This window comes from Clytia hemisphaerica, unplaced genomic scaffold (genome assembly GCF_902728285.1).
Source record: "Clytia hemisphaerica strain Z4C2 unplaced genomic scaffold, Clytia hemisphaerica genome assembly, whole genome shotgun sequence".
NCBI classification, from domain to species: Eukaryota; Metazoa; Cnidaria; class Hydrozoa; order Leptothecata; family Clytiidae; genus Clytia; species Clytia hemisphaerica.
This window is the reverse complement of record NW_027104140.1, coordinates 252,210-277,672: the sequence shown is the minus strand read 5'-3', so window position 1 is coordinate 277,672 and position 25,463 is coordinate 252,210. Positions and strand designations below refer to the sequence as shown.

Below are 25,463 nucleotides of genomic sequence, written 5' to 3'. Positions count from 1 at the left end.
TTCTTGATAGTTAATTCGCTTCAAACTCTACATTTGAAATGAGAACCTTGAGCTCTCACAGTTGGAATTTAGAAGATATAACTTCATTTTTCATCGAGGGAAAAAAACGATGTTTTTCTAATAAATTCCATGAGAAAACTCACGTCAACCAATAATTAATAGCACAAAAAGAAGGTCCTAAAATCAAAAAGGGAGAATTAAGCTCCCTTCTCGTTTTAGCAACTTTTTCTTCTATTTGGTATCTTATCAATATTTAATATTTTTATTATTTGATATTTGATGGATGATTTATGTAATGCAGTCTTCTTGAACTGGTCGAATACTGTAATCGATAGACTTCCAAATATATCGATCCTATTTTCTACTCTTGGTGCGATTCGAAAGTAGCCTGTTGTTCGATACAACTGAGACCATGTTCAGACGTTACGGTTCCGTTCCGTTCCGTTCCGTTCCGTTCCGTTCCGAAACAAAACGGTTGCGAAAGTGTGAACGTCAAAATTCGAAACGTCGAAAAAGAACACATTACATTACAAAGCAAAACAGATCGAAACGATTTCGCTCCACTTTTTTCATCGGAACGGAACTGCTCCGTTTTCATGCTCCGAAACGTTTCGATTTGTTTAGTCTGGTTGCGTCTGTATTTTGAAATATTAAAGGATATCTACAAACCCAAATTACAAGCTTGTCCGAAATTCCAATAATCTGATATGCCTAATATGTTAATCTACATTCCAATACTATAAATTTTGGTTTCAATTGAACTGGATGAATTGTTTCTGGGTGGCTGCTGCATGTGTAATAACACTTGAATATAACCACAAATTTAATAACGACAGTAAACATAATTATCCATGACATCACTTTAATTATGATTGGGAGATAATACGTGCAAAAAATTAAAACCTGCAAATTTTGTAAATTAGGTTTGTTTATGATTAAATTTGTACTTTAATGACCAGCCAGGTCTTTCATTTGAGGACTATGCATATTAGAGCCTCCTCTGATGCAAGTTACCCAATCTCCACGGTATTCAAACAAGGTCAGAATGGTGGTTGCGATGTATGAAAATTTGCTAATCTTAATCATTGTTAAGAATGGGCAAAACAAATAAATTTTGTAGTTCTATGAACAGGGTAGTCAGAAAAATATAGGTCGTCGGTATAATAATAGAATTTCCCTGAAGGTTTCGTATGGTTTTTTTTACTGGAAAGTTCTATTTTATTTGTGTTTAAAGTGATGACACCTGGTAATTGTTGATTTCTTTAATATCAGATAGGTAATGATTGTAATATTTCTTTCTTCCAGATCATTAGCACATTATGGAATCTTTGCAGAGACTTGTTCGCTCTTTGAAATCAGGCAGGTCTGTCGAATTGCCAGCAGGTAATCATTTTTTCATCATACCTCTTGAATTAAAAACCGTACTAAACCGAGGAATAAATTTTGTTAGTGAATTGCAAATTTAAGTAATTGATATTATTGCAATATTACAAATTTAACATATTTACACAAAAATGATTATTTAATTTACAGACCAGCCTACCTTAAAGTTATGGGAACTAACTTTTGCGGGAATTAATTTAGCGTTTTTCACGGTTTTTTTGCAATCGAAAATTTTGAAAAATCCCTAGGAAAATTGAAGATATTTAGTTCCAATAAGGTAATTCTTTTAGAGTCCTGTATAGTAGAAATTGTTGCTAACGATGATGAGGCTTTGGGTTCGTAAGGATGAAAAATGGGTTTATCACAATGTTTTTTGTTAGTTTGCTTGGGAAGCACTTTTTATAGAGTAATATTAAAAGTCTCTGCTCTGCACCATTGGTATCATTCACCTACAGTTTATAAACTGGACAATCTAATGAAAAGCCAAACACTATCACACAAAAAGCTGTAACTTTCGATAGATTTTGAATTGGATAGAGGTTTCGTGCTCGTGAAGAAGAAGAAAATCAGCTTCTTGTAGAATATTGATATGATCTTCATTTTTATATATAAAACTCTTAAATCAAAAAAAAATTAAAAAATATTTATTCAGGCAAATTCCAATAATTTTTTTTTTCTGGTTTACGGATTTTGTAAAATAAAAACAAAATCGAGATTTTCAAAACCTTTAATCTGTCATGAAAAAGACTTTTTTAGAAAACTTCAGGCTATAAGGGCAAGGAAAGGAAGAGAAAAGAGTACAGCAAACACTCTTTTCCAAATGTGCTTTTTCTAATGACATTTCAAGCATTTTTTTATAAAAAAACGTTTTTTGATATCTGGTGTATATGCTGGTTTCCTCAAAACATATATCTTTTATTTTCTCTGACATTAGATTTTGAAAAAAATAATTTTATTTTTATTTTTATTCCATCCTCTGTCCGGTCAATAAAACCAACTATAAATATCAGTAAACCAGAAAATAAAAAATTAGTCGCCTCAGTCAAAAAAATACAGTTTAAAACTTTGCTTAAAACTTTAAGGGCTCTTTTTTGTTGTTTTTGTTGGTTTTTGAAGTCGATAAACTTGAGACTCTTTGTGATAAACTTTAAGACTCTTTGTGATAAACTTTAAGACTCTTTGTGATAAACCTTAAGACTCTTTGTGATAAACTTTAAGACTCTTTGTGATAAACCTTAAGACTCTTTGTGATAAACCTTAAGACTCTTTGTGATAAACTTTAAGACTCTTTGTGATAAACTTTAAGGGCTCTTTTTTGTTGGTTTTTGAAGTCGATAAACTTGAGACTCTTTGTGATAAACTTAAGACTCTTTGTGATAAACTTTAAGACTCTTTGTGATAAACTTTAAGACTCTTTGTGATAAACCTTAAGACTCTTTGTGATAAACTTTAAGACTCTTTGTGATAAACCTTAAGACTCTTTGTGATAAACCTGAAGACTCTTTGTGATAAACTTTAAGACTCTTTGTGATAAACTTTAAGACTCTTTGTGATAAACCTTAAGACTCTTTGTGATGAACCTTAAGACTCTTTGTGATAAACTTTAAGACTCTTTATGATAAACTTTAAGACTCTTTGTGATAAACCTTAAGACTCTTTGGGATAAACTTTAAGACTCTTTCTGATAAACCTTAAGACTCTTTGTGATAAACCTTAAGACTCTTTGTGATAAACCTTAAGACTCTTTGTGATAAACTTTAAGACTCTTTGTGATAAACTTTAAGACTCTTTGTGATAAACCTTAAGACTCTTTGTGATAAACTTTAAGACTCTTTGTGATAAACTTTAAGACTCTTTGTGATAAACTTTAAGACTCTTTGTGATAAACCTTAAGACTTTTTGGGATAAACTTTAAGACTCTTTGGGATAAACTTTAAGACTCTTTGTGATAAACCTTAAGACTCTTTGGGATAAACTTTAAGACTCTTTGTGATAAACTTTAAGACTCTATTTAATCTTTTGATTGAATAAAAATTTTTTAAAAAACTGTTCATAATAATGATGTTCTAAGATCAAAGTATCACTTGTGTGAAAATGATAATGATAGCACATCACAATCATTGAAGAAGTTGATTTTCTTGGTCTTCATTTTCAATCATCCACTCCTGCTTGTCTTTTCAACAAGCACAAACCAATCGCTATCTAAATCGAATTCTATCAAAAGTTAGAGGCTTTTTTTGTCTCCACTGCAGATTACATTGAGACATACTGTATATTTTTTACAATAAAATGCTATTTTGAGTTTGGTTTTAGGAAACGGGTTTATGGAAGGGTTTTGAGCTGTTTTGAATTACCCTAAAATATACAAGAATCAGTTAAAATTTCTGAAAAGGAATACCCTTCAAGTAATCATACTTTGTCTTTGTTCCACAGATACTCAAGCTGCGTACTTCATGTTATTGTCATATGTAATGCAAAAAGAACATAAGTATGCAATTTTTTTGTTGAAATTTTTTAATAGTAATGTTCATTGCAGAGAATATTCAGTTTTTTTTGTGGTTTTAAGAGTCATCTGGTGAGAAGGGTTCATTATTAATTGCTTTGTGCCTCACACAAATTGTGAACACAATAATTTCGTACCAAGTATTTAAAACAATCAAAGTTGCAGCAACTTCAGAGCCAATCTTCAGATTAAAGAAAGTGTGATACCTCACGCTCTTAGATTTTGCTGAAATATGTACCAAATGATCTATCAAACAAGGAAATAAGATCCTGAAGATCCTGATCTTAAAAATAGACTACTAAACGAAAATTTACCCCCTAAAAATCGTAAATTCTAGGAAGCAAATTTTGAAAGCTGATAAATATTTTTTCAATTACATTAGACAGTCTGTGCCACTAACTCGATCGGGAAGATTCTTCCAAAATTGGAAGATTCTTCCGAAATGGGAAGAATCCTCCCGAACGGGAAATTAACTTAACACCCAAACGGGTTAACAGACTTCCAGATCGGGAAGAAGCGAGAAACTAAGGAAAACTCGATCGGGTTGGAACTTCCCGTTTGGGAAGTTTACGCAGTTTTTCACAATTTAACAAGATTTCTACGGTAAAGTCTACTTTTCTTTCGGTGAAAAACCTGAAAATTTGATGCTTCTTCACCTCCAAAAAGTTTCAACTTTCGCCGGTCATCGTACAGCTTCGCCGAGATTCAGTCAATTTTCAACTTCCCAAAGAGGAAGAATCTTCCAAAACGGGCAGAAAAAAATAGAGTAAGTTCTTCCCGTTCGGGAAGGTTCTTCCCATTTCGGAAGAATCTTCCCGATCGAGTTAGTGGCACAGACTGTTAGAAAGCTGATTTACAGTAACCTGAGATCAGATTGTGGTTGTTTTCTGCCCATCACGCTGAAGCTCTAAAGGGATTGGTGAAAACATACAATCTGACGAATATGCAATTTCGAAATCGTAAGTACCGCGTTCGTCTAAAAGGACTGGGGATGACAACAAAGTTGCGTGATTGTGTTTATGAATAGGGCGCCGTATCAGTTTCTGACTTTTCTGCGGGAGGACTATTTTTCTCAGATGTATAATTTTCAAGTGCCTTCAGAGGTTTACCGTGCACGTAAGAAAATTATGAACAGCTGTTATCAGGTTTATTTACCAAAACCCACTGTCTGTGAAAGGTTTGCTTCAAAAAAGTCACAATGACCATCAGCAGGCAGCTAAAAGTGTTTCCAAACTCAGATTAAACAAAGTTTGAAGCCCTCTAAAGGAGGTGTTAGAGATTATTGGTGGACATTCTGGAAACTCAATTTGATATTTTCTGATTCCCTACAAAAGGTTCTTCAAACCAACTGTAACTTAATTTTCTAACGAACTTGAATAAAGATTAATTATCAGCTTTCGAAAACCACTCCCCACAGACTTTACGATTTTCGGGGGTCAATTTTCGCTATAGAAGCTCATCTTTGAGACGCTGTATCTTTTAAAAACTACTTAAGATATCAAAGATGAAATTTTCAGAATCACTTTCTTATATTATGGTAGATCATTTTAGTCTATATTTCAGCAAAATCCAAGGGGTGAGGTATCACAGCCTGAGGACTATAGAAAAAATGGCTCACAATTGTTTGAAATCTACTTTTTCAGAACATTTATTGAACTATTGGCAACAAGTACAACTTTTGATGTGAATTTTTCCGCAGGGAAATATGGAAGGACACTGTTACATATGGCAGCAAAGTAATTAAAATTGATTATGTCATTTTTTTAAATTGTTGACAGTGATAACCAGTGCCAAACACACAATTTAAATATTAGGGGATAATTCTTATCATTGAAACGTAAGATCAACCTGTGACTTTATTTTACATCTGTTTCCAGCTATGAAAATTATCCCTTCCGGAACTAGTTACAGTATATCTTTAATTTTTTTTTCAGTGTTGGAGCTTTTGAATGTTTGTGTCACTTGCTCAAAAAAGGTGCGGCACCAGATGTCTTTGATAGGCAGGGGATTACTCCTCTTCAAGTTGCAGCTAGAAATGGGTGAGTGATCTTTCAAAGGAAAACATTCAATAACCACAAAAAACACAACTTCTACACAGTACTTACAGTGTCAAAGACGTTCTTTTTTAGTTGCCTTCATTCTTTTCACTAAAGGTACATCAGGTGTATTTGCAAATTGCTAGAATATGGTGCCAACATCCAAATGAAAAACAATGAGGGCATGACTGCTGTAAGAATTCGTTGTTTCTATCTCACTCTAAGGTCAAAGATCTGTTGCTCAAACTTTCTTTCAATACTCTTTTTGCTTTTGACATTACCAGACATATTTTTTTGCCAATTGTTAACAGTGATAATTATCTACTAATTGCTTTTATTTAAGAAAGTAACTAAGCACATCCCTTTGCAATCTTTCTCATTTTCTTAAGATTCACTGGCTTGCTTCAAATGGAAGAACAGATGTTTTCCCTGAAATCAAAAAATATTTAGACAACATTGATATAGAGGTAAGCTCCCAAATAATTATTTGGAATTATATTTGAAACTTGAAAATATTGGTTATGATTTTAAAATGTTATAATTTGAAGCCATTTTTCAAAGTTTGAAATTTAAAACAGTCAAGCAATATATTTCGGTGGTATCACCATTCTCAAGCTTATAAAAATACAAGTGATTTTAAAATGAATATCTTATTTTTGATATTTGGCAATGGGCTGTTCTATTTAATATTCATAAAAATGGAGTGGACGAATCTTCTCAAACCAAAAGTGTGCGGATGCCCCCTGAAAAAATGCGAAAAGTTTTCTAAGTCACCAGGGAATTTCTTTATTGGGGACCCCTGGAAATGTTCCTCAAACCACCATACATGGATGTAAAATGCAACATCCTAATATTTTTTCAAAAAAAAAATTACCATATTTTTAAATAAAATTTTATTGATTGTTATAGGACGAAAATAAGCAATCACCTCTTCATGTTGCAAGTTTGAATGGCCATCAAGCCGTAAGTTAATAACCAATCGAAAAGAAATGTTTAGTAAATATATTCATATTATTACAAAAACATATAGTCCTTGCGCTGTGATCCTCACACTTTAGGTGTGAGGCCTATTCCCCTTAGGGGAAGGCCTATTCTCTCTCTCTCTCTCTCATAGTCCTTGATGGCTTTAATCAGATAAATAGTTTGAGTTTTAAAACAGTTTATAATTCCAGCTAAAATCATACATATACAGTCTTGATTTTCACATGGCAATGCAACTGTTAATAAAATCATTTTGGCATAAACACTCATTCTTCATTTTTAGACAGTGTTGAAACTGATCGAAATGAAAGCTGATATTGAGAAAAGAGATGTCAATGGATGTACACCATTATTCTTTGCTTGCCGGTAAAGTTGTCCTTTTTAACTGTTTACTTGCAAATAGGACCGCTTTGTCATATATATCTTGTACAGTTTACCACATGAGCTTTTGGGATTTTTTACTTTTGTTCAATTGCTCCATCAGAAGGTGGCTTTTATTTATCCTAGTGCAGTAGTAACATTACTTTTTGTTATTCTTTTCATTCTTTTACAATAATTTCTTTTTCAGCCATGGCCAATCAAATGTTGTGAAAGAGTTGTTACAACATGGTGCTACGCTACAAAATAGTCACGATAATGTAACACCTCTCTTTGCTGCTTTTGAGGTTCGCTTTATTGTAATTATTTGGTTCGGAATTTCTGTCTCTATTTGTAGTGTTATTCATGTCTTAGAAAAAGAGCTCTCATCTTGTTGATGGTCTCTACCATTTAAAAATTGGTTTTGATTTACGTGTGAAATCGATTCACGACATTGAAACTTGCTCTTTGAAAGTTCATTGAAACTTGCTCTTTGAAAGTTCAAGAGTACATTACTACACTCTGGTTTTAGTTAAAAGTAGGTCCCAGTTTTTATGAGAGATAACATTTATGGTTTTGATACAACGTTAGAAAACATTGCAATCTTGCAAAAGATATGTTTCACAACTGAAATACTATTTCTAGTCTGTTTTTGAAATAATTGTTGGTCAAGATTATATGATTTTATTTCTTTCAGAGTGGCTATGGCAAGGTGTGTTGGGAATTGATATCATGGTGTCCGGAGCTGCTTTCTAATTTGTTACAATATTGTTTAGATGATAAAGTCGATATAGAAAAGGTACCTAACCAAATCAAACTCCTCTTTTATTAATTCAATTTATAGATCCCTATTAATTTAAGTTACTTTTCAGCCCTTTTTCTTATATTAAACTTTCAAAACATTCAGCTTCTTTGCCTTCAAAGTCAAAAAGTCTAAATGACCTGTGATATCCTTTAATTTTTGGTCAAACATTTTCTTCTCGTTTTGTTGTTTAGATCGAGGATGTCTTAACATGCCTCGTGTCTCAAGACAAAGAATACAGAAGCTTAGTTTTGCTACAAATCTCAAAATATGTTCACGCTGAAGGAATGAAATTACTCAGCCAAATCCCTGAAGTTGATAAAGTAACATCCAATTTCATCAAATACATTAAGATTTTTATCAAACTCGTGACTTTTAATGAACCTGTTGAACGATCCCGATCGGAAACACGTCAGCGTATGAATTCCGTTTCGGTTTTTCGGACTTTCACCCCAGGTACAAATAATCCAGTACAGTTAGCTAATGTGAATGAAACACGTCCGGAAAATCTCGATGATATAGAAATGGAGTTTAACACACTTTGGGCTACTATGGAATCTTGGATGTCTATTTTATACGGTGAAATGAGGGGTCGGTCAGACTCGCCTGAACCGTCAAGCTCCGACGAGACGTCGCCACGTTCTCAAGATTCCATAACTGAAACCAGTAGTCTTCGTTCATTCGCAACACGTCTCAGAACGTCAAATCCTAAACTTTACCGTTCCGTATCTCGAACATCCACCAACATCGAGCAACGGTTACGTCTCAGTCAACCTGCATACACTTTGAACAGTTATGATGAAGATTCAACAGTTTATTTGAATCGATCGCCAAGCTATAGTAGCGCCTTGTCTGATATTGATGATGATTTCGAGAAACGTTTGGCAACCACCCCTAGTGATACCTCTTTAGACCAAGACTCTACATCAGATCAAAATATCCTGAACATGACAGCTGATCGGTTGTGTGCCACTATAAACGGCTACCATCTTTATTGTTCTGTTGTTTTTGCATGGGACCAACAAAAGTAGGTTGTATTTATCAAGCGAAATAACGTGAATGAACCAGGCGTCCGTACTCCTTTCAAATGAATTTTAAGTTTTTGAAAATATGACTCCGGTGTCAGGAAAAGTTGTGATCGGAGCTGTATTTCATAACGAGATCGATTTCTTCAATTACCTAGCTGTGTGTCTTTTTCGGTCGACGTACTTTTCATTTCAACTTTTTTTTTAACTTGCTTGAAGCACTTGCTTTCTTTTAATACGTAACTTATACTTTTCGCTTGTTTCCCTCTATTTCAGTTCTGAGAGGAAGATTCAATTCGCGAAATTTTTACACAGATACGAAGAAGTATTGTTATTGATGGTTTCAAGGTAACCAATGAGGTTCTTTCTTTTAGCCTTTTCGAAAACAAATTCTTAAAACCTAATAACAACAAACAAACCATTGCCCTCCAATAATCGAGCAAAATTTCAAGATTTTAAAATTTTATGCGCTTTGTTGTTTCAGGAAATCACAGTTGATTTTCGAGCACTTCAGCTTTCTTTTGGAAAATCCTGTCCTCTTACAACGCTTCCTGCCGGCGATCCACTGTCAGGTAATTATCCATTTCACATACAATTTAAACCTCGGAAACAATCTTCTAGCTTTCTCTTTTTTTATTAACCCTATTTGCCGGGGGGTAGAATCTACCGGGTGCGCCACAAAAAAGTTTCTCTCTTTACAACTAATTTTCTCGAAATCTAAAAGTTTTAAAAGAACCATTCCTATTTCATTGAAAAGAAGAAAGATAAACTTAAATTTTGATGGGTCATTTATTGAACTTGATTCATTAGATCAAAAGTTATGCTCAATTGAATAAAAAAGTTACTTTCGGAAAGTGCTCAAAAACGTTAAATATCGACCTATCAAATTAAACATAAGCATGATTTCATGATATATCAGTATTTTCGTTACAGTCATTAATAATGATAATTAGCTGTCTAAATGACCTTTTCTTATTTAAAGGAAGGTTGAATTTCAATGAAAGGAAGAAAATCCGTCGAAAAAGGCCAAACAATCTGGTAAAATTCATAAAAATACATCAAATATTGGTTTCGAGGTAGATCCAGCCTTACATAGACTTTATCCAGTCTAGAACCAAAATTCTGAGGAGAATTTCGGTAAAACTAAATTAAATTGATTTTGATGAAGATTTTAAACCCTTTCGACCCTTCAGTTTCAAAATTTATGTGTTTTGTTACTGAAAAATGCTCTTAATCATGTAAAGGCTAATGCAATTGCCAAATTTAAAGTTAAAATTTGATAGGTCGATTTTTACCGTTTTTGAGCACTTTCTGAAAGTAACTTTTTTATTCAATTGAGCATAACTTTTGATCTGATGAATCGAATTTAATAAATGACCCATCAAAATTCAAGTCTATCTTTCTTCTTTCCAATGATATAGGAGTGGTTCTTCTAAAATTTTTAGATTTTGAGAAAATTAGTCTCAAAGAGAGAAACTTTTTTGTGGCGCACCCGGTACCACGACACTGCTGTTCTTCGTGTATCATGTGAACGAAAATATTTTGAAACGATTTTACTGACTTTTTCAGGCTTCTTAAAATATAAGAATATTAGAAGATAATGAGCAAACTTCTAAGGTCATATTTTGTCTAGGTCGTTTTTTATTATTTTCTTGTTGGATCAACTTGTCGTCCAGAATATTTAAAAATGAGTATTCAGTGGACATTTTCAAGGATTTTTTTTACATATTCTTTCACAGTTTAACGATCTACGTACGACTTTGACCTCGATTGTACTGGCATTTTTTCTTTATAATGTTTTGTTTCCATTTCAGCCGCTTGCAGACCGTCAGAAATGGTTTTACGAACGCGTGTATGCAGACAAAGAAAGAAACAGTGCAATCTTTGATGAAGAATCTGTTATTCATGTGACGCGAGGTATGTTGATTGATTATATTTTTTTAGTTATAAGTGCAGAAGGTAAAAGTTCAATTAAATTGAATTGTCTTTTTTATTTCCACAGTATGGTTTAAAGTGATAGCCCTCCGTCAACACGCAAATACGTCTTAATCGAAAACCACCCTTATGAAGAGCAGAAATATAAGATGGGCCTTATCATTGTATGAAATCTTGCATATGGACTTGCTTTTAAAATTTTTGTATCGTCATTGAAGTTAATTCTTGACTGTGATCTTCATATAGAGGCTAATCTTCTTGTAAAACATTATTTCTTGCCACCATTCAAAAAGATAAGGCCTCATCATACAGTAATCTTCAGTTTCCCTATCAATTTTCATGCTTTATTTGTTAAAAAGAGGATTTTCCACAAACTTTATCACTCGCCCACACATCTCAGTGTGTTTTATACATGTTTCAAGAAATTTGAATGGAAAAGTTATCTTTTCCGTACCTGGAAAACTTGATTGTCTTTTAACAGACATTCTGGGCGTAGTCTCGTGACTTTTTGATTGATTTCAACTATTGCTATTAAGAAATAAACTGGAACAAAAGTTCATATGGTTTCTCGCCAAAGCTAGTTTATTAGAGACTTATCGTGTTTCCCCTTGCCTCATTCAAGAATCAGGCTTCTTGTATTTTGTCTTGTGTATAAATAGCCATCTTTTATGCCGTCTACTCTTATCTCATCAACAGTAAAAAATGTTGATCTTCAAGAAGTAAACCTTGAAGCACTACTACCTCGAAAAATGGTTTCTCTACTTCTCGTTATGGTATGTCTGATTTCTTTGATCATCCAGTGTGGTTGTGGTCACCAAAATGGTTTCGTTTTTCAAATTATCGGTATCTATTCTGAGTGTGAACAAAACGAAAGTGGAATAACAAGCAAACAGTGAAACTGAACTGAACAAAATATCAAACTTCTTGAAAGCTAACTTTGACATTCTAAACACAGAAATTTTGTCTTATCTGCGTTACAAGTATGGAGGATACGAGGTCGATGTGCGGACGACGAACTATCAAGTTTTTTGTCAACGAAAGCAAACTTGCTGGAGTAGTAGAAATTCTGCTGTTAGATCAGCAATTTTTCTCGCATCAACCAAATAAGACGCATTCTGATTCGTGTATCGGAGCTATCATAAGCTACATGCCGAAATCAATGACAAAGCGTCTACAGTCTTTGATTCACGGGTTACCCATCTATGACACAAACATTAAGGATTCTTTGGACAATGAATTTGTGCTTTATAAAAGTTTCTTGTTGAGACTAGTGAGAAAAATGCAATGGGAAAATGTTTTACTTTTGTCCCTAAAGACGCCTTTTCGTCTAAATCATTTTATGTTTGAGAATTATTACGAACTTACCATAGATATGTTTAGGATCATAAACTATGCTTATTTTATCACCAAGTCAATACGTACTAGTTATCGCATGACTTCGAGTGCAATACGAGAAATATTTTACGAGTAAAGTATCGAGTATTGCACGAGAAGTCATGTGATAACTAATTTATTGTCGACTCAAAAAAATTGTCCTGATATAAATTTATTTTTGTTTTTGTTTTAAAACTTACTTCCGCCTTGCTTCTTTCATCTGTGTATTTTCGACTGTTTTTATTCGAACAATAAAACATTCGAAAATATTCACACAAAATCAAAACAGAGAAGCATTTTCGATCATTTTCGATCCAGAAGTTTTGTTTTGAAGAGTTGCAGATTTTTCAGAGATGTATTTGAAAGTTTCTAGATTGATAATTCAAAATGCAGATGGTGTACAGTATTGTTTCGATAGAGAAGAAATTCATCATTGGATTAATCAGATTGATAACATTCAGTCTTTTTCTATGTTTTTGTTTCGATGCATGGAAAAGAATATCAGAGGAAAGGAGTTCCATGATGGAAATGTACAGTATGCTTTTAATAGTGGTTAAAGAACAACATTTTTTCAAGAGCAAAACAATTTGCAAACTTTCTTGATTATCGTCAAGCTTTAAATGTTTCGAATTTTAGAAGGAAGATGTAATGATTGTTGAGTTGAAAATTCAAGGATGTATGTACCTCGTCGAGAACGAGAATTATTAGGAGAGAACTTTTATAAAAATCACTCGTCATTTGGTTTAATACAAGACATTTCACTTCCCTTGTGCTATGTTATGAGAAATCTTATTGGCAAACATTCAAGAATATCAACTTCTTTTGTCATTGCTAAAAAACTGTTTGGTTATCACAGGACGAATTTTATACCAAAAGCTGAAAATATTTGGGTGGTCTCAAGTAGTTTTATAATTTCTTAGTTCATCAGATTTGATTTTAGTGTCTTTTATGGAATAACTCCAAAGTAAAAGTTAATCTGAAAATATTTTTGTTGCGTTTTTCCCTTTGAATCCTATACTAAGTTAGTTTCTCCGAAGCGAAAGTCAGTTTTTTTAGGCTGGTTTGTTTTGATTTTTCTCCCGCCGCTTACCCAGTCCCCCAAAAGTCAACGCGGTCATATTTCCATACTAGAGAAATATGAAATATCGCAATTATCTCGATGCTCTCGACCAATCAAAACGCTGATATTTTTTTGGCTTGGCAATAAAATTTCCACCTCATGGAGTAGGGATTCTCGTTTTAACCAACCATGGCTTCGAAGACAGTTTTTACAACGGAATACAGGCTTTTTTAATTCGTTGAACATCCGAGTGATTGCACGTGATTTGATCATGACGAATGACAGAGATCAACGCATTATGGCAAGATTACCCAACTTGATCGTCATCTAAAATCTACCACGCTCAATGTTAACTAACGAATTCGGTTAAACGTCTGAGTGGAGTGCGAAATATCATGACATTTCTCAGTATGAAAAAATCGGATTCTAAACTAAAGCGTTCGCGTTTTATTATAACAATAGCGTTCAGTTTGAGGTCGTTGTTGTTATTTTCTGCCCGCGCAGTTTGATTATTAGCCCGAGAGTGCCATTTGGGCCCGACGCGAAGCGGAGGGCGCAAATGGCACTAGAGGGCTAATAATCAAACTGCAAGGGTAGAATTAATGACAACAACGAACGAAAGCTTAACGCTATTACTATTATTATCCATATCGGAAATTCAAACAACATTTTTTTCTAGCGTCAGCCAAGTCTTTTCGCTTCAATGCAATGAGTTCAACAAGTTTTGAGTACCCTTGCGAGCGGGTCGCAAATGACCAAAAAGTTTTCTGACGTCGGTTTAGTCTCACCGCTTCAATGCAACGACTTCAATAAAGTTCCGAGCGGGCCGCAAATGACGTTATCGCCCTATAACCAGGGCGGTTAATGATATTTCAGCCCTCTGAAGCACGACGCCTTAGTTTTCTCAGCGCGGGTATGACTATTTGAGTCATAGAACCTTTCAATACCGTCCGCTGTTCGAATCTTTAATGGCTTACTTAATGACCGCTATATGGATAATAATACGATTTATCTAAATTACTGGACAGTTGCTGTAACAGAGAAACCATGCGTGACAATCCACTGACACCGCACCAAGTTTTTCTCAATCATCGAAAGACAAGTGCATCATCCGATATGAACTTGCCAAGAATCATTCTCATGTCTATAGCGAACCAGAAATATCGGCCTCCAAAGTTACAATATTTCATTACTTCAACCTACGCAGACAACGAAAAGAGATCAATCAATTTGAGCATTGCTGAAAACTATATTCAGAATCAGCCACACCCGTGTCCAAGATTGATGTGTCCACCTGGTTCTGAACGGACTTATGGTAATGTCAGCTCTGGGTTTTCGTGGAGGTGCACCCAATGTCCTGAGAATCATTACAAAGCTGACTTCGGTGACGCAAAGTGTTAACAGTGTACTGGTTTACAAACAATCGATAACGGTTTGAGAACGGCCTGCTTAAACCCTTATGAACAAGTTTTCAGTGTGTCAGAAGCTGCAGAGATTTTCATCGTTAGCATTTCTCTGGATGGGATATTCATGACAATTTTGACATTGATCGTCTTCTTAATGAAGAGAAACTCTCCTATAGTCAAAGTTTCAGACTTCATACTCTCTTCAGCACACATGGTTCTCATTTGCTTCATTTTCGTTACCGTCGTATTATCCTTAGTAACAAAAACATTGCATCATGGATACTGTGTTGCTAAGTTGTTCATATTCAGCCTACTTTACGTCATAAGTATTTCCATTGTGTTTATGAAATCACAAAAGTTGTTGTTGGCGTATCTCAGCAAAATACGCTTGGCTGCTGAACAAGTGAAGAGAACGACTGGTATCCAACTCTTCATTGTTTTCGTATTTCTTCTTTTCGTGAACGGAGTTCTCGGTATTGTGCTTTTAAAGGAACCAGTTCGAATCGTGGTGATTCGAGATGCGGTCTTAATGACCAGACCAAAACATCTGTAATATTCATACACACGTTGATTTCGTTGTCGGGTGTACAATGGCGATTCAAGTACTTTGTTCAATACAGGCTTTCCGTGGAAGACATTTGCCCAGTATCATGAATGGTGGTATAGTTCTCATGTATGCGACTTTCACACTTAGCCTGGTGTTTGGTGTTAGCTTCGCTATAGTCTATTTCCAATGCACTGTCGATAAGGAACTTTTCCAATTTGGAGCTTTATCATTGAATAACTTATTAGTTTTTTGATGTACGGACAAAAGGCTCTCCGTATGTTGAGTCATCCGGGGCGCAACACTCCGGCTTATTTTCAGCAGCAGAGAATGACGGAGTTTCAAGTAAGGGCAAAGGAAGCTCTGCAAGTCAATTCTCACTTATAGAACGTTTTAACTTCATGTTGAATATTATTGTCTTCATAAATTTTTGAATTAAAGTCTGTGTAAAAAGTTGCATTGCATAGCATTTCATAATCTTAGACATTTTATTGCAGTAAAGACGTCAACCGAATTCCCTTATATTTTCCCACGAACCCCTAGCATCTTTATGAAATCTGCCCTAAAAAGGCTTTCGAAATTTGTTCCATCGCCCAAACAGAGTTGGTAACCCACTTCAGATTTGGAATACAGCGGTGTTAACTTGCTTCCATGCATTTTTCCGATGACAATCTCAAATTCTTGCATTATTCGCTTTTATATGTTTCAGATTCGCTGTTGCAAACGAGTTGTAAAGAGTTGAGTGGTAAGAACGACGATGTCTTGAAGAAAAACGTGTCCATTAGATTCGCAGGCGAACAAGGCATGGTATGCAGTAGCTGGTTTGTTTCATTTATAAATCTAGAAATAAAACATCACTTGAGACAAGGGTATGATTTAAAAAAAGAGCAGTCATTCCAGCAAGTAACCCTTTTGTGAAAGGGGTCCCTTTGGAATGAATTTTTTACAGGTATACAAAGTAGTGGAATTCTATTAATTTTGAAAACTTGTAAGGTTTGTTATAGAAGGATTACAGTATCTCCAGTTAGAATTTAAAGGGGTAGGTCACAATTGTTCGTTTACTTCTAGAGGGCGACGTGCGTTTTCTCTAGAGAAGGCAAGTACACGTTTTGACAAAAGGCTATGATTATGATATTTAGGGTGCTGGTGTTACAAGGGAATGGTTGGATTTACTTGTTAAAGAACTGTTGAATCCTGATTTCGCATTATTCACCTTATCTGCTGACGGTTAGTAATTGAATATCTCTTATATCAGAATACGTTTTTTTCTTACGATGAGAAATCGGCTTTTCACTTATCACTTATTTCAAATGGCATAGTAGATAGGTTTGAATAACATGTATGGGTTCTCAGTGAGTATTCACGGTTTGCGAAAGAGCCTTTTTTGAATGGATTTGGGGAAGTCTTGACGGAGACGGAAAATTAAGCCGTTTCAAATCCGGAAAACGAAATTTAGCATTGAATCGGTAGGAATATCAAAGTAAGGAACGGTCAAAGCTTTCGGGATCTTTTCGACGAAAATCTTAAATTTTAAAGTAATTTCGGCTGTGGAATTTTAGTTCTCATTAAACAGCGTAACGGAAAAAGGCAAAATCGGGTACCCCTTGAAACCCCCTTCCCATAAAAGCAGTGTTAATAAGGTATCATGATTTTTTTCTCTCAGGCTCTACGTTTCAACCCAACAGTAGTTCATCCGTCAATCCAGACCACTTGAATTATTTCTTGTTCGCTGGCAAAATCATGGGATTGGCTTTATATCACAAACAACTCATCACTGCTTATTTCACTCGATCTTTCTACAAACACATACTTGGTAAGTATTTTTTCTCGATTTTTTGATATTCATACAAGCAGCCCGGAAATATCAGGGGGGGGGTCAGTGTACTAGAAGGTGGCATGTATGTGTACTACAAGGTATTTTTCAAAACTTGACACCCACCCACCCCTGAAGTACACCATACTACATGGAAAAATCCCAAAACCACCCCATACCCCCATTTACTACCCGGTACTACCTGGAAAAAAATGGGAAATCTTTCCAAAAATCCGGAAATTAGAAAAACTTTTTTCCGAAAATCGGAAAATCAGGTAAATAATTTTCCAAAAATCTGAAAATCGGGGAATTTTTTTTCGGAAAATCGGGAAATTAGGAAAACTTTTTTCCAAAAGTCGGAAAAACAGGAAAAATTTTCTCAAAAATCCTAAATGCGTGAGGAATCAAACTTTTCAAAAATTGCGTGAGACCATGTGGAAATGCGTGAGTCTCACTCCCAATGCGTGAGAGTTGGCACCTCTGATGTTTACTCGATTGACTCGATAAACCTTCATTTCAGTGGGATCTGGTAGAATTTCGATTCATTCCAAGAAGTTTGGAAGAATGATCTTGGACAAACTTGGCTTGATCAATTTATAATAGAACAACTTTACATTTCTATTTTAGCAGATAATTTCTGAACCTTTTTGTTTCCATACTATTAACATCGATTTTGGACCCAACATCCCTATTTTGGTACACAGGTAGTAAAATTCAAAATCGATTTTGGACCCAACACCCCAATTATAGTACACAGGTAGTACATGACAATTTTTTTTCTCAAACACCCACCCACCCCAGGATACATGCCGCCTTCTGGTACACTGACCCCCCCTGGAAATATCGGGTTACTAACGAGATTATTTATCTGGAATTCTCTACGGCTACGGTTGCGGGGCTGCCCATACGGGTCGTCATCAAAGGCGACATGTCGTTGTCTACTTTGCTCTGTACGGGAAAAACACCAAAACACCGTATAAGCAAAGTCGACATAATGCCGTACGTCAAATATCTAACTTGCTTTCACCCGCCATTACTTGCCTTACTCGCCATTCCCCTCACCACTTTAACCGTAGCCGTACAGAATTCCAGATACATAATCCCGCAATGCCGTCTGCCAAACTCTGCGCGGAAGAAAAACAACGCTTCAGATAAATATCTTTTTTGCCCTCATTATTGTGGCACCTCTAGAAAATAGTTTTTTGATCGGCCTCGTTATAGAGGGATGACGGGCTCTTGCAGAACGAGGATTATATCATTTGCAAATTCCAGATAGAATTTATTCATTTAATGGGTTGAGTGGATCATGGTTTTGAAACTTGAAAATAACAAAAGATTCAATTACAGTATTGCTGTTACTTTCAAAGGTATTCCAGTCAACTACAAAGATGTCGAATCCATCGATCCAGTATTTTCTCAAAGTTTGCAGGTTGGTAGTCTTGCACTTCTAGGATTCATTTAGTCTCTTACGCTTCTTTCTTATTCTGCAGATGACCACACTGATTGTTCAAAAGTCCCTATTAAAAAGCCTAATCATAAAATTGGTAAAATTACTCTATTGATCATGAATTGGTATCATTCCTACTAAAGAAAAAGTCTTCCTAATCGTCCAATAGCAGGACTCGGCTCCTATTAACTAATTGTTGTTATTATTGAGAGTCATGTCTTTATTTTATTCGCAGACCATTCTTGACAATGATATCGATGACCTTGGCATGGAGATTCCATTTTCTATGGAATCAAGCGTCTTTGGGGAAATACAAGAAGTTGAGCTCATCCCTGATGGAAAATCTCTCCTTGTGAACGATAATAATAAGGTAATGATTTTTATCTAACCAGCTACAGCCTTCATCGATCCTGTGGACTTTCACCTATAGTGTCATGATCAAATCTACTGTTAGCCTGATATTACTGGATTGTTTCTCTACAATATAATAGCATTTAATAGCCAGAATTTATCTAATTATGATTAGTAAGAGCTGGCATTCGGAAATATTATCAGCTATTGATTAAAGGCTTGAAACCTTGAGGTAATTTCTACAGCCTTTTAAAAACATGTATTTAAAGTATTTTAAATAGACTTTAAATTGTTGTTATGTTTCATAATGGATTTTGACTTCTTATCATCATTCCCTTTTCTGTCCTTTTCAGCACGAGTATGTAAACTTGGTAGCCGACCTAAAGATGACTCGAGCAATCAAACCACAAATATTAGCTTTCTTAGAAGGTTTCTACACCTACATTCCTCACTCCTTGGTCTCTTTATTCAACGAATATGAACTGGTATGGAGTTTTCCGTTTTTCTTCTAAGTCAGTTTGAATCCCCCAACTTGGTGAATCCATTGTTTGAAAGGCCTTCACGAACCAAAGGTACTATGGGTACTAACACGGTTTACTAGAGGATGGCATTTAGAGCTTGGGTGATTTACAAAATATCAATTGAGTATTTTAAGCTCACGAAAGGTCTCTTCTACTTTTGTTTTAAGGAGTTACTTTTGTCAGGCATACCAGATGTCGACGTGGAGGATTGGAAAAAACACACCACCTACCAAGCTGGCTTCGACCATGATGACCAAACCATTAAGGTAGGTTCACTGAATGAGAAAATAAGATAACACTAAAACAGGTTGCCAAATATATTTTTCTTTCCAAGTAAGCAAATTTAACGAAAACTTTAACAAACTTGATATCCAGGATGCAGCCATCTTGAAAAAACTTTAGAAATAGTTAGATATAGTGTTTTTGTTCTTTACATTGTAAGTTTGGTGGTGCTCATATGTGCTCATATCCAAAGTTTAGTAAAAATTTGATTTTGAGGTGGGTGAATCTTTATACTTGATTTTGCAACCTCTGCATGATAATAAAATAATACAAAAAGCCGCTGACAATCATGCCAACTGGACCAAGAAGACATCCAACCCAGATGACTTTTTTTACATGCTTGGAACGGCGATGTGCTTCCTCGAAATCACCGTTTTGGATTGCTATGTAGACCTATGATAGAGGTTGAATGAAAAAGATTTAAAGCACGTTTAGTTTTTGTTTAAAATATCCCCTTTTTTCTTGAAACTGAAATTGAAAGTTTTGGCTCAAGGCTTAGAGGCCTCTCGGCTGAAGATGGCCGTGTGTTCTAAATTAATACGTTTATAATTGGGTGGGGGTTCGGTACTAAAAAACTCAGACATCGTGTTGTTTAGTGACATGGTGGTTATACAAAAAGTAAATCCTTTTAGCACCATGGGGTACTTAAAAAAGGTAGCATCTAGACAAAAGTAATGTGAGAAATCTTTTATTACGTTGGTACTAAGATTTGTAAATTTCATCATTTTTTAAATCTTTTTTCAGAATTTCTTTTTTTCAAAAAAAAAATGCAATTTTTCCAAAAGAAGTTTAAAATTTTCTCATTTGAAAGAAATTTCAAATGTTCAAAATGACTTTGCATAAAACTAAATAAGTAAGCTTGTTCCTCCTGAGAAACCCAAAAAAGGGTGGTCTCTGTATCAAAATGTCGCCAAAATTTTTCGTCATAAGTCTTATAGTGATCATTTATTTATTCTAAGATTTAGTACCAACTCCCCCTGCATTATTACGTACAAGTTTCTGTACTGATAAGGATTAAAAGATTCTTGCCAAAGTTGTAGCTTTGCTTTGACATGTTTAGGATGGTGAAAAAACACAAAAAACAATATTTCCTCCTAAATAATATATTTGTGTAATGTAATCTCATTTTGATTAAATTACCTTTGATAATATATTATTGATTTAAATATTTAAATTTTGTTCAACTGTTTTTAATGAATTTGTCATTTTGAAACATAACTTTTGTTTGATAGAACCGATTTCAACGTTTTAAACTAAAATTCAATTCGAACTTTCCCCTATAGGATAAAAAAAAGAATCAACAAAAATTCTTTAATCGTAAGCTCACAATATTTTGACAAACATGTTCTTGGTGCACCCGTGTAATATTATTCTCAAAAAAGAATGTCGGCTTTTTCAAAAGACAAGACTATTACACTTACACTGTTTGATTCTGCCAATGCATAGATACCAAGCGGGAGACAGCAAAAGTAACACATTAAAAAAGCCATTCCAAAATGAGTTGGTGGGACAGTCAGATCTGGGTTTTGTGTTCCTTGCATTCTTTGCATTTCAATTCGCAAGGTATCCTATGGTACAGAAAATAATATTACTTGTACTCATGATCATACATTATCTACATCCACTACCACGTCAGGCTAATCGATCGGTGGAATACAATTTCTACAGTTTTAAGCTAGCTTTGATCTTCGATATTTCATTGATTCTTAATTTAAATAGCTTGGCTTACACGATTCACAGCTAGGTCTATAGCAATGTTTTAAGATCAATTCGATCCATAAAAAAATTGTAAAGTCTAAATAGTGTTTTCAATCTAACTGAAAGTGCTTCATACCGGTTGCTGTGTGACTGGAGGGAGTGGTGTATAATCTGCTCCTTCGTGGTTGTGGAAATGATTTTCTGAAATATCAATAAATTAATTGCTTATGCACAATGATCTCACCTGCTAAGAGTTTTGTTGCACCCGAAATGCAAGTTGTTGATTAGAATTTAATCAGATAATTTACAGATTTATATATTTCACTCGCTGGATTCCAAATGAAAAGTTTCCCAAGAGAACCCATATCTCAAAGCAATAAGAAAAAAATGCCTTACCTAATTCCATACTGATACTTCTTGAAAAAGTAAATAATTTTCCCCTACTGGCCAATTTAATTTGTGGATTTTAAAGCAGCTAACGTTTTAAAGCTAGTGTTCGATTTATAGCAGTTTGTCAAAAAGCCTGAGTGACCATATCTTACACTTCCTCTATTCGATCATATGTTTTCATTAGATTTCATTACATTACGTCTTTTATAAACCATATAATTAATTAAGATTAGGAAAAATCAGACCTATTTTGAATGCTCAACAGGCAGTAATCATGAGATATGCTTACATGTTTTATTTCAGCAGTCTTCAGCAATTAGGACACGTCCTTAGTCCTTATTGTTGATAGCGATATTTATATCACTCCCCTGTGATTTCGAAATTTTATCTTGAAAATCGACGAACCCCTCGGTCTTTTATTTTGACGGATGACGCATGGTCATCTAACTCCTTTAAACAGATGGTTTCTATAGTTACTAACTTAACTAGACATAATTTTTCAATTTTTTTTCATCTTCAGTGGTTTTGGGAAGTAGTTGAAGATGTGTTTACGAAAGAAGAACAAGTGGAATTACTGCAGTTTGTCACTGGAACGTAAGACATTTCATATAATATATCTTCTATATTTTTTAAGTATCTTTTTAAAGTAACGAAGAATGAATCATTATCAACAAAAATTCATACTGACTTGTTTGATTCTTTTTTTTTTTTCAGGTCTCGAGTACCATGGGGAGGATTTGCTAACCTAGCCGGAGCCACTGGTAGTCAACAGTTTACTATTTGTCGCACGGAAGGAAAGCAGGATTTGCTACCTACTGCGAGCACGTGGTAAGAACATACTGTTTGCCATCTACCAGAAATGAATCTCTTCATAATTTCATAGGGAAAGTTTTTTGTTTCAAATCTTTTTATTTTGCTATATAGCTCATGGTCTTGATTGCTTTGTTTCAGTCCATTGGCTGCAGTCCCGGAGTACCTAACCACCAAACTAAGTTATAGAATCAAAACAAAATTTTATGTTTTTTTGGGAGTTTACGTCTCTATGAAATCAAAACTAAGAAAGCTTTGTTCGGGAATTCCCTTGTATTTCATAGTGGTACTCTGGATTTTAGGGAATTTACATTTAAAGGGTACCTTTTAAGGTAGATAAATATCAGTACCCTGAGTATCAGAGGTTAAGTTTTCAAAGAAAATAGTAACCTCTGAAGACAAATAATAGAAATTTTATCGCGCATGTGTCAATCTAATCACTGTAGAAAAAATCAAAGATGAAGAGCAAATATTACCATATTGAAGTCTAGCAGACTGTATCAGTATGCAGTTTACTATTTACGAATTCCCCAGAAACCTCCAAGTGTAGTTGAAATGAGTTTATTTCGAAAGAAATCTTTTACATGATCCCCAAATGTATAACAGTAATTACTAAACTTTTAACTATGGAAATGTCACTTTAATTGAATCGAAATAATAGACAGACTTTATGTTATGATTCTCTATCACTGACTCTTTTTACAAAGCATTGATGACTTTTTGTAAGTTGTGTTTTCAACGACGGGAATAAAAATATCGACTATGACGCTCATCCAAGATCTTGGATGGTCGTCATAGTTACTTTTGTCCTCGCTGATTGCGCGATGAATAGAATCTCGATTCGTCGGCACAGCGTAAATATATGATTTTGAGCTGTGCTTTTCACGGTAAAATATCAGTGGCATGGTGCCATTTAAAAAAATCTATAAAACGGTTCATGTAGACTATGAGATGACGTGGCCGTTTGCAAAAGAGAAGAAAGTTTTCCACACAATGTTTTTACATATGTTTATAATCTGAACATAAAGTGTCAAACCACAGCTGCCCTTTTTTACTTTTTTACTCACGGATCCTTCGATATTATTAGATTGTAACCTCAAACTTCATTTGTCATTCTGAAAATAACACGCTACTCCTAATTTTCGTTCAGAAATAATATTCCATCTTATAATAGACCTTTTCGACCGTAGCCGCCAACTGCCGCGCGGCCATTCTTTGTCCGTTTAACCACCCTAAAACCAGGGTCAGATACAGGATGCAGGCTATCTTATTTATTGAGAGTAATTAGTTTCCATATAAGGTAATACGATAATAAAGTGCACTCTCCTCCATTGGTTATAGCCTCCCTCTGTATCCGAGCCTGAAAACCGTCCCAGTCTTTTTTTTCACGCCTATAGACAACAGAAAAAGGTGTAAAGAAAAGGCTTGGATCGAGTTGGGGATAATTAGATAGTAAAGTGGTACGCCCCTGACTGCACGATTACGGTCGAAAAGGTTATTGAAAACTGATTTTTCATACTCATCATTTTAAATCACAAGCTCTGAAATAGATTTGTCCTTTGACCCGGTAAGAAGTGACGTTATCATCAAATTTAACCAATACAATGGCTTTACTTTGTTCAAGCCCGTGGAAGTGTAACTTGTGAACGTGGGAACCCCTAGAACCGCGATCACTCATTTTCAACATTGTTCCAAAACAAAATGAAAGTTGTGCTGGCATCACCCCTTACCCCTATTGATCAACGCTGAATGAAAAGCGTTTCGCCCATCCAACTCTTACATATTCTTGTCATATCCATTAGTTCCATTTATACTGAGACGGAAAAATCGTCTGAGACGAGTAGTTTGTAAAATGTGATCTGTGGAGGAGATCGTATTTATTGAAACATGACTGGAAAGTACACTCCTTCATAATGCTCGTTTTCTAAATTGCTCGTCTCAGACAAATTAATTGTCTCAGTATAAATCTTTCTCGTTTTCAGTTTCAACATGCTGAAACTACCTGATTACGAAACGAAAGAAATTTTGGAGAAGAAAATACGAATCGCGATCACTTGTGGTGGACAGGGTTTCGAATTCACTTAAAGCATTCCGATCACTGCTGAACAGTCGAAGATTTCATTTGGCTATACATGAAGACGTGCATGACAGGGAGACAAAATAGCTGGCGTTTACGAACCAACTAACCAACCAGTCTTGTGTTTTCAAGTCCCCCCTAGTCTTCTACAAAGCTGATTTAGATCGAACAACCTATTTTGGTTTATCTGTCAGTTTTATTGGAAAGAAAAATGTTGCTAATAATATTTTATCTTGCACCCTACCTTAACAATTTTTGTTGGTATTTTTAAAATGAAAGTTTTTTGTATGTTCTTCTCTAGCTGGTGTTTGTAGTAAGGCGAAATAAATTTGATTTATCGTCTAGAGATTTATTTTTTCGGCGATTTAGAAACTAAGAATTAATTTTCAGTTGATCAAGGCCGGGTCGGTAAAGGCGATGTATTCAACAAAACAAAATCGAGTACTATGACATTTTCCCCTTTCGGGATATCGTTCAAATCGTTTGGGCCTCTAGGACAACAGATTAATCAGCCCATTACTAAAACTTGTTCAACCTCTACACTAAGCAGAACACGTAAAATTTACGAGTTTAATGGCATGTTTGTAAATTTTAATATATGTGTAATTTATTTCATTTTTTATCAATTTTTATACATGATTACATTGCATTGTCCTGCATTTCCTTAA

The 25,463-nt window shown here is 34.8% G+C and overlaps 2 protein-coding genes across 2 annotated transcripts; one reads left to right on the top strand and one right to left on the bottom strand.

The window, feature by feature from the left end:
* Positions 1-1,294: 1,294 nt before the first annotated feature.
* LOC136813753 (E3 ubiquitin-protein ligase HACE1-like) lies at positions 1,295-25,461 on the top strand. The gene is made up of 24 exons (XM_067070247.1): positions 1,295-1,383; positions 3,817-3,871; positions 5,530-5,622; positions 5,821-5,925; positions 6,040-6,115; positions 6,312-6,389; positions 6,832-6,885; positions 7,187-7,269; positions 7,472-7,568; positions 7,958-8,059; positions 8,257-9,089; positions 9,364-9,435; positions 9,572-9,659; positions 10,902-11,004; positions 16,116-16,213; positions 16,546-16,633; positions 17,070-17,219; positions 18,587-18,648; positions 18,902-19,036; positions 19,371-19,502; positions 19,706-19,804; positions 22,429-22,502; positions 22,623-22,736; positions 24,701-25,461. The coding sequence occupies exons 1-24, from the start codon at positions 1,320-1,322 to the stop codon at positions 24,801-24,803; spliced, it is 2,958 nt and encodes a 985-aa protein (XP_066926348.1). The 5' UTR covers positions 1,295-1,319; the 3' UTR covers positions 24,804-25,461.
* Positions 19,972-21,983, bottom strand: LOC136813755 (uncharacterized). Its single transcript, XM_067070249.1, has 4 exons — positions 21,915-21,983; positions 21,655-21,719; positions 21,242-21,388; positions 19,972-20,213 (listed from the first exon to the last, which is right to left on the bottom strand). Exons 1-4 carry the CDS (start codon positions 21,922-21,924, stop codon positions 20,049-20,051), a joined length of 387 nt encoding a protein of 128 aa, XP_066926350.1. The 5' UTR covers positions 21,925-21,983; the 3' UTR covers positions 19,972-20,048.
* Positions 25,462-25,463: the final 2 nt, after the last annotated feature.

Excerpts from the sequence above, each read along its gene's own strand:
- LOC136813753 (XM_067070247.1), top strand. The coding sequence starts at position 1,320 with ATGGAATCTTTGCAGAGACTTGTTCGCTCTTTGAAATCAGGCAGGTCT. Across the intron at positions 5,926-6,039 it reads CAAGTTGCAGCTAGAAATGG|GTACATCAGGTGTATTTGCA; the intron begins GTGAGTGATCTT and ends TTTTCACTAAAG. Across the intron at positions 8,060-8,256 it reads ATAAAGTCGATATAGAAAAG|ATCGAGGATGTCTTAACATG; the intron begins GTACCTAACCAA and ends TTTGTTGTTTAG.
- LOC136813755 (XM_067070249.1), bottom strand. Across the intron at positions 21,389-21,654 it reads CTCCAGTCACACAGCAACCG|GATACCTTGCGAATTGAAAT; the intron begins GTATGAAGCACT and ends TCTGTACCATAG. Across the intron at positions 20,214-21,241 it reads CATTGGCAGAATCAAACAGT|GTCTACATAGCAATCCAAAA; the intron begins GTAAGTGTAATA and ends CCTCTATCATAG.